The 13,620-nt window shown below is 40.5% G+C and overlaps 1 protein-coding gene and 1 long non-coding RNA gene across 4 annotated transcripts in view; one reads left to right on the top strand and one right to left on the bottom strand.

Annotated features, from left to right (window-relative positions):
• Positions 1–461: 461 nt before the first annotated feature.
• LOC118238595 overlaps positions 462–13,620 on the top strand; it is a 61,565-nt gene continuing 48,406 nt past the window's right edge. Inside the window, exon 1 of the long non-coding RNA XR_004769318.1 lies at positions 462–851. This is a non-coding gene — a long non-coding RNA (uncharacterized LOC118238595). The remainder of the gene's footprint in view (positions 852–13,620) is intronic.
• The window catches only part of Apbb1ip (amyloid beta precursor protein binding family B member 1 interacting protein), a 107,272-nt gene continuing 97,930 nt past the window's right edge, over positions 4,279–13,620 (bottom strand). For 2 of the 3 annotated variants that reach the window (XM_035442795.1, XM_027405347.2), the window contains exons 14-15: positions 8,481–8,584; positions 4,647–5,165 (exon numbers count right to left, since the gene is read on the bottom strand). In XM_035442795.1, the coding sequence (XP_035298686.1) occupies positions 4,647–5,165; positions 8,481–8,584 (623 nt within the window). Of the gene's footprint in view, positions 5,166–8,480; positions 8,585–13,620 lie in introns of all 3 variants that reach the window. The other variant, XM_027405348.2, reaches the window with a different exon arrangement.

Raw genomic sequence — 13,620 nt, forward strand, 5'->3', positions numbered from 1 at the left:
GCTGTCCTGGAACTAGCTCTTGAGACCAGGTTGGTCTTGAACTCACAGAGATCCACCTGCCTCTGCCTCCCGAGGGCTGGGATTAAAGGTGTGCACCACCAATGCTAGGCTTTGTATAACTTTAAAAAAAATGGATATTGTTATTGAAAGGTTCAGGCTTTAATGCTGATTGGCTCTATCTCTTTAAGAGACAGACCCTGCCTCCTGACAACAGTCAGGGCACGCACAGGGACGTGCTATCACCACATCACCCACCATGCATTTACAGCCTGCATGAGGACTCCCGGCATGCATGGATCCTTAGTGCACATGCGCAGTCTTCCCTTTAAAACTTCCACCTTCTGTGCTTCGCTCTCTCACTGCTTCTTCTTTGCTCTCTCTCTTCTCTTCTCTCTCTCTCTCTCTCTCTCTCTCTCTCTCTCTCTCTCTCTCTGGCGACCAGCCATGGCGGTCAGCCATGAACTCTGTTTCTTTTCTCTCTTAGTCTCCCTACTCTGTTGGGCCTAAAATAAAATGGTTAATATGTCTCATCTTGCGCCTCCTCTTTTTCTTTATATCTAATTTAAACAAAAACATAACATTTGGCGCCCACGTGATTTAGGCTCTCTCCATAAGCTCTCTCGAAGCTTGCTGGCAGGATAGGCTTTCTCTGTAACCTCTCCTGCCAGGGGCACGGGAAATTTCGGGGATCCTAAAATCTGAACTCATAACTGGCTTTCCATCTCGGTTTTTCCTGGCACTTCCTCCTGCCTGCAGCGGACTGAGATGCCGGGACTCTGTCCACTTCAACTCGCCACTTTTCAAACTAAGGATCTCTGGAACTCACTCATCTGCCTGTTGGCTGCAATCGGGTAAGATGCCCCTTACTCTTCCCATGGGGCAGACCCAGCACTCCATTTTGGAGTTCACTGCCTTTTGGTCTACTGGGTCCATTTTTCAGTTTCTTGCAATTTTCTTCCACCAGGACTCTTTTAAAACACTATGAAAATATTTTTTCAACTCTTAGGAAAATTATGGGAGATATTTAACTTTTGCGTATTTGAAGAAATGCTACTGGGTGTGCATTGTCTATATTGTCTGCACTCCTGAGGCTGAGGCAGGAAGGTTATGAGGCCAAAGCTAGCCTGAGTTCTACAGTTGAGAACCTGTCTCAAAAAAGCCCAAACAACAACAGGAAATCCTGCTGATGATCTTAATATTCGTAACTTATGGGTTTGTTTGAAGCAAGTAATAGAGAAAGTTTTTTTTTTTTTAATGTTTAAAATTGTTTTGAGTTAGGTGGTGCACTCTTTTAATCCCAGCCCTATACTGGCAGAAGCAAGAAGATCTCTGTGAGGGCTACAGATTGAATTCCAGGACAGCCTGGGCTGTTATACAGAGAAAGCCCGTCTTGAAAAACAAAACAAAACGAAAGTAACCAACTAAATAAAATTGTTTTGAATAGAATAGTAATCACCAATATGACAAAGTCATCTATACTACTCTATGTAGGAGTATAAATTATGTTTAGAACTTTCTAGCTACTCAAAGTTTTAAATTATAAAATCATGATGTGATAAGTAATGATGAATAGAAAAGTAAGTTCATGTCCCATTCTTCAAGGTCTTCACTCATAACCACTTGTAGCCAACTTTCAGACATTTTCCTGTGACATACAGATATGCCAGGCACTATGCACAAGAACCCCAAAAACACAACTAAAAGAAGGGCAGGGCTCTCCCTCACCCCACACAGAGAATAAAAGAATGAAAAAAAAACTCATTTCAGATTTTATCATGTGTCAGATTAAACCATATGTCTTATAAATGCTGGATTTTTTTTTTTTGTTGTTGTTCTTTTTATTTTGAGAAAAGATCTCTCTTGGCTGTCCTGGAACTCATTATATAGAACAGCTGGCCTAGAACTCACAGAGACCCACCTGTCTCTGCCTCCCAAGTGCTGGTGGGATCAAAGACATGTGGCATCATGCCTGGCTCAAATGCTGTGTTTTAAATTACAGCTTGTCCATTACAATTGGTCTTGATGACCTCATTTTACAAGATTATAGATTTTATAAGTGAATATTAGTAACACTGTCTTGATCCCTGGCTTTAGAACTATTCTTCATCCAAACATTTCTCTAGACTTCATCTGTCAGGATTGATCTGGATAACCCTGCTCAGGTCTAGGGAATGCTTATGAAGCAACCTCTCAGTCTGGTAAAGTGATTCTGCTTTACTGAGCAGAAACTACAGTAGTTACTGCTTGGTGGTGTTTACACCTATAAAAGGCATATGTCTGCTTGATGTTCACTGAAAGCACCCCATGTTTTTAGGGCTTGAGACCATAAGACTTCAGTATTGGGCTTGTGCTCACACAGGAAGGCAATATAGGCAAGGGCAGAGAGGTGGAGAGTCTAAGTGTAACAGTGCTTTAGTCTGCTATAACCATGTCAATATTCTTTTCAGTAGCTCTCCAAAAATACGTATCGAAGGTTAAAATTTGAGAGTAAGACTCATAGTCACTTTGAGTTTTTATAGTCTATTCTCTGATAAAGAAAAGATCTGACCGCCGGGCATTGGTGGCACACGCCTTTAATCCCAGCACTTGGGAGGCAGAGGCTGGCGGATCTCTGAGAGTTCAAGGCCAGCCTGGTCTCCAGAGAGAGTGCCAGGATAGGCTCCAAAGCTGCACAGAGAAACCCTGTCTTGAAAAACAAAACAGAAAAAAAAAAGAAAAAAAGAAAAGATCTGGTACACACAGAATTCAAGGGGAAGGATGTACACCAACTCTGTGAGACCTGTAGGCTTCACCTCTAAGCAATATGTTTAAAGTGATGCTTTTGTGGTCTCCTATGAAACCCATTACAACTGTATCTCTCATTTACCCTCTGGGGACTCAGATTCTGGTCCTTTCCCTCCCCTGATCCACAGCCATGAGTTCCCAGTACCTGTTTTACTAGCCTCATGCTCTGGCTTAAGAAAGAATGATGGGTCGCTCTCCCTGGCCAGTGATGTCTTTCTTCAGCAAGGTTTTCCGGTTAGGGAGAACATCTAGATGGCAGATAGAAAGTTGGGACTTTGTAGAGTGACAGTGAAGTAAGTGTACAGACAACAGCAAAGGTGGGAAAAGATGGAGAGCCAAGAATTTTCCAGAGCCAGTTCTAGGACCTGGGTGCTTAGACACAGGCTTAACCTGGGCGTCCTGGGACTCTGCTCTGAATCACAGAGGAGATGAACTTTCAGTTTGCATTTGCACTAGGTAATTTTGTTATATAATGTCAGAACCTTAATTATTGGCAGAGTGGACTGCATCATTTTCAGGTTGCCTCCATCTTCCAGACTGCAGGAACCTGTATTTCCTTCTATAGCTATGACCATGAATCTCTACCCAAGTTTGTATACTCTGAAATAAACAAGTGACACACTATTCTTTTGACCCCAGGAGACCAGAGTTCTAAGTTTTACAAATGCTCTTGATCTGCAGTCAAGGTAGTTGTTTTATTTGTTGTTCTGTTTTTATTTTGAGATAGGGTCTTGGTACATAGCCAGGACTGGCCTCCAATTTGATTACAAGCATACACCACACCTGGTTATTTTGATCCTCATGTGTAAATCCAGATTAGAGTACTTATAAAAGATCTTTTGTCTTGAGCTCTTTGTAATGGCTTCATTAATCTGTCAGACTTAAGCAGTCTGGACCTCTCTGTGGCCACAGACACTCATCGCTTCTTACCAAACTCTAATTCTCAGAACTAGTCTCTAATAAAACTGTGCCATCGTGCCTGTCTGTATTGTCCCAGGGGTCTGCATAATGTCCAGGCTTTGCCTGGGGATCAGAAATTGATTTTACTGCGCTGAAACAAAATCACAAAATTTAAACTGGAATGAGTTTATGGGGTGAGTATGTGGGGTGAGATTTGAAGTAAAGTGTTTTCAATTTCAAATACTTCCTCAAGATCATTTGAGATTGCCTCGCTCTGTGTGCCCCTCCCTCTGCACTCTTGCTTTACTTTCACTTGTTTTGGTTTTCTAATTTGAACCCTGATGTACGTGTGTGTGTGTGTGTGTGTGTGTGTGTGTGTGTGTGTGTGTGTGTGTGTGTCACCCACCCACCCATGCACCCACACATAAAACCAGTATTAGGGCCAGAGATAGAGTCAATCAAGGAGTATAAAAGAAATGGAAATCTGCTTTTGTTCTGTTTCTTTTCTCTCTTCTGCTTTCTCTAGGCATTGAGAAGGAAAATAGAACAACAGGACTTAAGGCATAGGACTTAAAAAAATACTAGAAAGTCAAATGTTGTCACCATCCAAAATTTAATACACTATTTCCAGAAGGATTTTCCGACAAAATTTAATTTTAAAAATTGAGCCTTCTGAATACAATAAAACGAACCTAGAATATCATTTCAGGAAGCCTGGACTGCAAGATGAAATCCACTCAGGTGAAAACATACGGGATGTACATGTATGTGCTTGGATGGATGTAGTTAGTTTGAAAACCTCAGCTGCCTTAATGGATGTGAACATAATATTTACAACTGTGAAGAGTTTTACATGATTTCTAGTCAGAAAACATTTTACTAAAATGATCAAGATGCCACAGCAATAGAGTACCAAAAACATGGATCAAATTAGAAATGATCACAGACACTAACATATATCCCTAGGGCACATTGCCTCTTTTCTTTTGCAAAGCTTTCATGAGGTCTGACATGAAATCTTGCTCGCCGCTTCCTGCTGCACCGGGGAGTCCTTGGTTCTCTTGCCTCTTGCGGGGCACTGGGGGCTTTTTGGGGGGCATTGGAGATGACATGGTCGTCGTCTCCTGGGAGAGACAGGGAGGGGGTGGTGGTGGTGGTGGCAATTCAGAGCCTTCAAAGGCCGCAGCCCTTGGGGGTGGTGGCACAAAGTCCGGTGGCTCCTCCAGGAGGCTTGGAGGTGGTGGAGGTAACTCGCTGTCGCTGTCCTCCTCGGGTGGTGGTGGCGGGGGTGGAGGCAGGAAGTCGTCGGGCGGGGCGGGGAAGGCGCTGCTGCCAAGGCCCTTGGACTTTGGTGGTAAGGCAGGGCTGCCACAGGTGTCCGAAGATCGTCTTACTGGAGGGGGTGGTGGCAGGCTGGACTTCAGGCGATGATTCTCTTTGGTTGCACCTGGGTAGTGGTTACCCAAGCCTTGCTTCTCCTCCTTCAAGAAAGTGACAACATAGCCATTATATGATATTGATGCTGGTAGGAATTGCCCCATTCCCTCCCACACTGGGACTAAGTTTGCTCATGAGCTCACCTTTGCTCCAGGTACCGGGAGTGGTATCAGATGCCTTGACATCATTATATGTGAGCACTCAACCACCACTCTCTGTAATTGGGCTTCTCAGCCACATTCACTCTAAGAAGTGTTTACTGTCTTTAGATCAGTCAAGTTTTAATAAATCCTAACTCCTTGTGGGGTTCCCTCCCTCAGTTTTATTTCCAAGCAGATTCATCCCTAGGCAACTCAAACTGGAAGCCAAATGATTCCCTAAGACTTCCTACTAAAGAGCTAAGACAAGCCATCAATAAAAGGAACACAATTTTAGAGGTGTGTGTGTGTGTGTGTGTGTGTGTGTGTGTGTGTGTGTGTGTGTGTACTGAGCCCCTGTGCCATACCTTTGGTGGTACAGAGGTAAGTATGGTACATTTCAGAGGCTTCACAGAGTCTCTTGGCTTAAAATCTGGCCAGAAAGCTCATAGACTCCAGGGGTAAACCTACTACTATTTTTGCTGAATGGACATTGTATTAATCTGTCCTCTAAATATTTATTGCTATAGCCTTAGGTTAGTGCAGCTCTCAGTCCTCATCAGAGAAATGTCTTTGTGTAGTAGACAACAGTTAATACAGAGATTCACACTAGTCATGGAGCAGAGAACAATCGTTAGTGGGGGTGCTCAGTCATAAATGGAACTTTTACGTGACACACCCTTCCCCCAAGGCTCAGTTCCTGTGAGCAAGAGAGGATAGAAAGACTGTAAAAGCCAGAGGTTGGGGAAGGTGAGAGTGAAAGTGTGTTCTGGACCTTGACCTGCATAATAACAAGCTAGTTGACATTCTAGCCCAGTTGGGACTTGTATAGGAGCTCCCACCCCTAGCTGAGGATCTGCTGACAATTGATGGCTATTAGAATCAATGTTTTTTTATGAATATGGTCCTTGGTAGATTGACCACGATCCAGTGGATAGCCCCACACCCATGAGTACATAGGCAACATTGGACTCAGTGGGTTATAAGAAAAAAGAGAATGTAAAGTTGGGAGGGAAATGTGTGTGAGTGAGGGGGTATCTGGGAGGAGTTGGAATGGGAGGAATTGGAGATAAATGTGCTCAAAACACATGTGTGCACATATGGAATTGTCAAAAAACAAATAATATTATATAAAAAACTCCTTGCTTAGATATCCTGCTTGGTTAGAATGAAGACGCTAGAAGTGATATAACTAAGAAAAATAATTCTGAGTGTTTACAAACCCAGCCATAAAGGATCTCTTCCTGATAGGGAGCATGTTCCAGTGTTCCCTTGATTGTGGATGGTATTTCTATGCATTATTGTTCCCAGAACGAAGGTTCTGGTTTCCAGACTGTGGACTTCAAAGGAGGAACTAATCATAAGCTTCACTCTCTATCAGAGAAGCTTTCAGGAGGGCGTAGCAGGAAGTAGGACACCTGGTCTAAACTCTTAGTTTACCTTCCTCTTTTTAGTGTGTGTGTGTGTGTGTGTGTGTGTGTTCAAATGCACTCGTGCATGTGTGGTGTAAGTCAGGTATAAATCGAGCATCATCTGCCTTGGGTTATAATGAAACCAAGTGCGATACGCCCTTGATGAGTTCCTGAAGTAAAACCATGATGCATATGCTGTTTGCAGAGGTCAGAACACCAGACTTGGCTTAAGTCTCTCTAGACTCTAGAGTCCATTTCTGTCAATAGAGGGCTTGATGATGATTACAACAGTGTATTTATATAAATGCAACATCCCTCGAGATTTCAGGCAGCTAAATTAAATGACTACATTTTAGGGAAAACCATCACCACTTTAATTTACACTTTATTAGCTTGTTTTAATTTTTCTCCGCTTAATCGTCTGAACAACTGAAGATTAAATTTAGATATTTTCTACTTTCCAATGAGTTTCAATTATTTACTTAGCATGCTAAACTAATTAACTTATGATATATTTCTTAAAAATTTTGGATCAGGCAGCTTGGGTATTGGTACTCACATAGAAATGATTTCTATTCTGGGGCTCTTTTATTTCTTCAGCTTTTAAAAATACTTTTTGGCTAACATTACAGAGAAAAATGAAAATATAACAGAAAGAGCATTGCACGATAATATTGTCAGGCTTACATAGATTAGAGAAACAGCTTTTAAAACTCTGAAATGGCTTTCAGAAACACTAAGGCTTTCAGTAAACATCAGTATTCACGTCTACCACTGAAGGGGTTAGTGACGTCAATTAGTGAAGCTGTACCTACAGATCGCAGGATGTGGGGGCCTGAGAGGGCCACAGCTACTTAAAGCTGTTGAGTCACAAGGAATACTCAGTGGGATTTCCAGATGCATCTGAGTCATAGGAACTGGATTAGTAACTAAATTATAACCAGCTATGACTTTTATATAGATTTAAATTAATCTTTATTAATCTCTTTGATAGAAAAAGTTATGGAAGATGTTATCATATGCAACCTGCCTATCTATCTATCTATCTATCTATCTATCTATCTATCTATCTATCTATCATCTATCTCTACCTACCTATCATACTTATCTATCTACCTACCCATCTGTCCAATCTTCTATCATCCATCTATCTATCATCCATCCTCTTTCTTTCTTTCTTTCTTTCTTTCTTTCTTTCTTTCTTTCTTTCTTTCTTTCTTCCTTTCTTTCTGGTGCTGGCGACAGAATCCAGGGCTTCACACCTTCACACATGATGGGTAAATGCTATGCCACTGATCTGCACCTCCACTTTTGGTTTTTTTCTTATGTGTATTTTCTTCTCCATTACCCTGAGCATGCATTCAAATCATTAACAGAAAAATAGAAAATGCACATTTTATGAGTAGACCCCTTTTAAGAGTCTTCTGATCTGGTTTTGGGGTTCACTTGGCACTTCATATAGGGCTTCTGACTAACTTTCAATTGCTCGTTAACAAAATAACTGAAAATCTCAAAGGCTGAGAGAACATGAAAGCCACTACAAGAAGAAAAATCCCTCTGTCATAACAAATGAAGTTAACAAACATACTTAGGGCAGCACAAAGCAATGAGAATAACAGTTGATGTTAATGTTCACCTCTAGTCTAGTAGCTGTAAGATAAAATGTGAAGCTATTTCCTTAAATGAAATTATAGTACACTGACTTCCAGGTTGTTAGAAGTCTGTTTGGGTTTTGAAAAAGGTCTCAGGACCTGCTCATGGTCACGGCTGCATTACCAGCTGGGCAGGCTTTGGGGGGTCTGTGAGTTACCTTAGTTGTTTCAACTTGTGTCTGGGCCTCTTGGAGAAGAGCACCAACAGAAGGCACTGCCTGGGGAATCTGACCATTGGGCTGGCTGGTGCCTGTTTTAAGTCCTGAGAGGAAGAGAAAAGAATGAAGAAGGCATTTTTAGTATTCTTTTTTTTAAAGATTTTATTTATTATGTATATAACATTCTGCTTCCATGTATATCTGTACATCAGTAGAGGGCACCAGATGTCATAATGGATGGTTATGAGCCACCATGTGGTTGCTGGGAATTGAACTCAGGACCTCTTAACCTCTGAGCCATCTCTCCAGCCCCCATTTTTAGTATTCTTGAAGTAGAATCTGCAAATACAAAGCACTTTACATCATAAAGCAAAAGGAAACATTCACAAGGATTTCACAAAGCCCTTTGAAAAATCAGAGGTCCACTTTGGGATATGTCTCTGTTGTTAAGAATGTACTTTGAAGCCCAGTGGTGGTACTGCATGCCTTTAATCCCAGCACTTGGGAGGCAGAGGCAGGCAGATCCCTGAGTGTTCAAGGCCAGCCTGGTCTACAGAGTGAGTTTCAGGACAGGCTCCAAAGGTACACAGAGAAACCCTGTCATGAGAAAAGAAAGAAAGAAAGAAAGAAAGAAAGAAAGAAAGAAAGAAAGAAAGAGAAAGAAAAAGAATGTGTTTTGTATGTGTGAGGACTTATGTTTAGTAAAATATTATAAGGCTTTCAGTAAACTCTTAAGACTTTTGCAGTGGGCAACGGGTGATAGGCAGATGCATACCTGATCAAAATGAGTGCTCAGCCCTAAATGGGACATCTTTGTTGCCCCTCCCTGCACCAATGTTCAGGAAATACTGGGGAAGGGGGGATAATGAATGCTTGGGGCCTGGAGAGATGGCTCATCAGTTATGAGCACTGGCTGCTCTTCCAAAGGACCCGAGTTCAATGCCAGGACCCATATGTCAGCTCACAACTCTGTAACTTCAGTTCTAGGGGATCTGACACCTTCACACCAATGCACATATAATAAATTCAAAGGAAAAAAGAATGTCAGAACTGGATGACCGGGAGGAGTGCTGTGAAATGTTTGTTGTCTTCTAGATGTGACATGACTACTATAGCACTCAAAACTCTTACCAGATGTGTTTAGCTGTTAAAGAGCAATCCAGCAAAAATTTAGCCCATATATGGGGCGGGGGAGAATTCTGTATTAAAAATGTGTTTTTCCAAGATCTAGTAGATATTCCTACATCCATCACATAAGGGCAGCACTAATTGGATTTAACGTGTTATTTAAAAAAAGAAAGAGTATATGAATTGAGATGGGGCTTCACTGGAAGGACTTGGTGGGGTATGGGACATGAATATGACCAGGTTTCATTGTATACATGTATAATGTTCTCAGGAATAGAGAAAAATTAATATTAAAAACTGCTGTTTGAGAGTGAGTTCCAGGACAGGCTCCAAAACAATACAGAGAAACCCTGTTTTGACCCCCACCCCCCACCAAATTGCTGTTTGAGTTGAGTTGCTGACTTGTTTTATGAAATGATCATTAGGACACAATTTCCAATGATTTCTGAAAGAGCCCTAAACAGACTCCTGCCATTTTTGCACTATGTATTTGTGCAAAGTGGCATTCTCAGCACTAATGATTATAAAATCAGAATGCAGATCAACTCTAATCACAGTGAAGATGTTCTATGCCTTGCAGTATCAAATAGTCAGCCAAGATTTAATTCTCCTTGTAAAAATTAAATAAGCATGTCCATATTTCATTAGTATGTAAATTTTATTTAATCTCCAATAAATGGTAAAATTATACACATAAAAATTAGCCTTGGTTTTTCCAGTTCCGGTTAAGCGACCCTGCTTGGAAACATCTGATGACAGGGGTCTGCTCACCGGATCTGAACTCGGCAGTGGGATCCAGCGCACCTGGACACTGCCAAGGCCCTGGTAACAGTGCCACCTCCATCCACGACAAGAGGACAGTCATCAGAGTATTGGAACTGTTTGCATCTACCAGAAGGGAACCTTGGTCCCATACCCTCCAGGAGAGGAAGAGACTCCTGCTACACCCACCAGAAGAAAGGATGAGAAGAGGACAATGTAAAAGCACACTCAACAACAGAAAACCCAATATGACACCACCGGAGACTAGTAACCATCCACCAGCAAGACCTGAACATCATGATGCAGATGAAGCAGAAGAGAATGACCTTAAAAACACCTTCATTAAAATGATAGAGGACCTCAAAGAGGACATGAGAAAATCCCTTAAGGAAATGGAAGAAAAAACAACCCCCCCCAAAAAATACAAGATATCAACAGATCTCTCAAGGAAACAATTCAAGACCTAAAAACTGAAATAGAGACAATAAAGAAAGCACAATCTGAGGGAATGCTGGAAATAGAAAAGCTGGGTAAATGATCAGGAACAACAGACATAAGCATAACCAACAGAATACAAGAGATGGAAGAGAGAATCTCAGGAGTTGAAGATACACTAGGAGTGATAGACTCATCAACCAAAGAAAATCTTAAGTCCAACAAATCCCTAACACAAAATATCCAGGAAATATGGGATACCGTGAAAAGACCTAAGAATAATAGGTATAAAAGAAGGTGAAGAAATCCAACTCAAAGGCACAGAAAAATATTCAACAAAATCATAGAAGAAAACTTTCCCAACCTAAATGAAAATACAAGAAGCCTACAGAACACCAAATAGACTAAACAACAACAAAAATTATCCTCGCCACATAATAATCAAAACACCAAACATCCAGAAATAAGGGAAAATATTAAGAGCAGCAAAGGAAAAAGGTCAAGTAACATATAAAGGCAAACCTATTAGAATTACACTTGACTTTTCCATGGAAACTCTGAAAGCTAGAAGGTCCTGGATAGATATTCTACCTACACTAAGAGACCATGGATGCCAGCCTAGACTACTATACCCAGCAAAGCTTTCAATCAATATAGATGGAGAAAACAAGATATTTCATGACAAAACCAGATTCAAGCAATACATATCCACCAATCCAGCCCTACAGAAAGTTCTGGAAGGAAAACTGCAACCCAAGGAAGTAAACTACAACCAGAAAAATATAGGCAATAGATAATCTCACTTTACCAACAGTCCAAAGGAAAAAGGGATAGAATCCCACACATAATTTCGCCACCATCACCAAATCAAAAACAAACAAGAATGAACAATCAATGATCATTAATATCCCTCAACATCAATGATCTTAACTTGCCTATAAAAAGACACAGATTAGCAGAATGGATAAAAAGACAGAATCCATCCTTCTGCTGCTTATAAGAAACACACCTCAAATTCAAAGACAGACAGTACCTAAGAATTAAAGGTTGGGAAAAGATTTTCCAATCAAATGGACCCAAGAAAAAAGCAGGGGTAGCAATCTTCATATCCAACAAATTGGACTTTAAACTAAAATCAATCAAAAGAAATGAAGGAGGTCACTTCCTACTCATCACAGGAGAAATTGATCAGGATGAAGTCTCAATTCTGAACACTTATGCCCCAAATACAAAGGCATCCAGGTTTGTAAAAGAAACATTACTAAAACTCAAATCACACATAAAACTGCGCACAATTATAGTGGGAGACTTCAACACCCCACTCTTACCACTGGCCAGGAACACCAGACAGAAACTTAACAAAGAAACAAAGGAACTAATAGAAGTTATGGCGCAATTGGACTTAACAGATATCTATATGGATGGAACTAGAAGAAACCATTCTGAGCGAGGTAACCCAACCACAAAAAGACAAACGTGGTATGTACTCACTAATTTGTGGATTTTAGACATAAAGTGTTCAACATCCTTAATCATCAGGGAAATGCAAATCAAAACAACTCTGAGATACAATCTTACTCCTGTCAGAATGGCTAAAATCAAAAATACCAATGACAGTTTATACTGGAGAGAATGCGGAGAAAGATGAACACTCCTCCACTGCTGGTGGGAGTGCCAACTTGTACAGCCACTGTGGAAATCAGTATGGCGACTCCTCAAGAAAATAGGAATGAGTCTACCACAAGATCCAGCAATTCCACTCCTAGGCATATACCCAAAAGAAGCACATTCATATAACAAGGCCATCTGTTCAATTATGTTCATAGCAGCATTATTTGTAATATCCAGAAACTGGAAGCAGCCTAGATGCCCCTCAACCGAAGAATGGATAGAGAAATTGTGGTACATTTACACAATGGAGTACTACTCAGCAGAAAAAAACAATGGAATCTTGAAATTTGCAGGAAAATGGATGGAACTCGAAGAAACCATTCTGAGCAAGGTAACCCAATCACAAAAAGACAAACATGATATGTACTCACTCATATGTGGACCTGCTTTATAGTAGTGACCATGCTTTATCAGAGCTGTTTTTAATGATGTTGCTCAGAATGGTTTCCTCCCAGATGATGACTGAGAAGCTAATTTAAAAAAAATGGTGCCAAGTACCACAAGAGTAACAGAACTGTGCTGTTTTCTGGGATTTTGTTTTTTACTTTTTTGTTGTTGTTTGTTGTTTGTTTTTTAAATGGAGTGTGTTGGATGTCTTTACAATTTTGTTCAAATGTCTGCAGAACCTGGAAAACCTGTTGCTGCTATTCATGCATAACATATTGCCATTATTACTCTCTCTCTCTCTATATATATATGTATATATGTATATATATATGCTAATTGAAACTCAAATATGTGATGAATCCAAGGTGTTTCAGTGAGTGCTCACCTGTGCATGCAAATTTGATTTCATCTTTAGTAAGTAGTAAAATTATATGCTTTCCAAAAAATAAAATAAGTGACACACTGGAAGACAAATGTCACACAATTTCAATTTTATGAGTAACCTAGAAATGATGAACTTATGGGAGCAGAGAGCAGAATTGTAGCTATTAGGCTTCAATGTGGGTCTTTTAACAATGGGGAAATGATTGGTTTAAGGATATAAAACTGCAGTTGGACAAGAGGCATGGACTCTCTGAAGTCTTGAGGTCTACTGAGAGCATGATAAATATGGTTGATAACAATATGCTATATTTTAAAAGTTGTGAGATAGTATACTTTAAGTGTTCTCAAAAAAATGATGAATATGTGTGATATA

This window comes from Cricetulus griseus, chromosome 3 (assembly GCF_003668045.3).
Source record: "Cricetulus griseus strain 17A/GY chromosome 3, alternate assembly CriGri-PICRH-1.0, whole genome shotgun sequence".
NCBI classification, from domain to species: domain Eukaryota; kingdom Metazoa; phylum Chordata; class Mammalia; order Rodentia; family Cricetidae; genus Cricetulus; species Cricetulus griseus.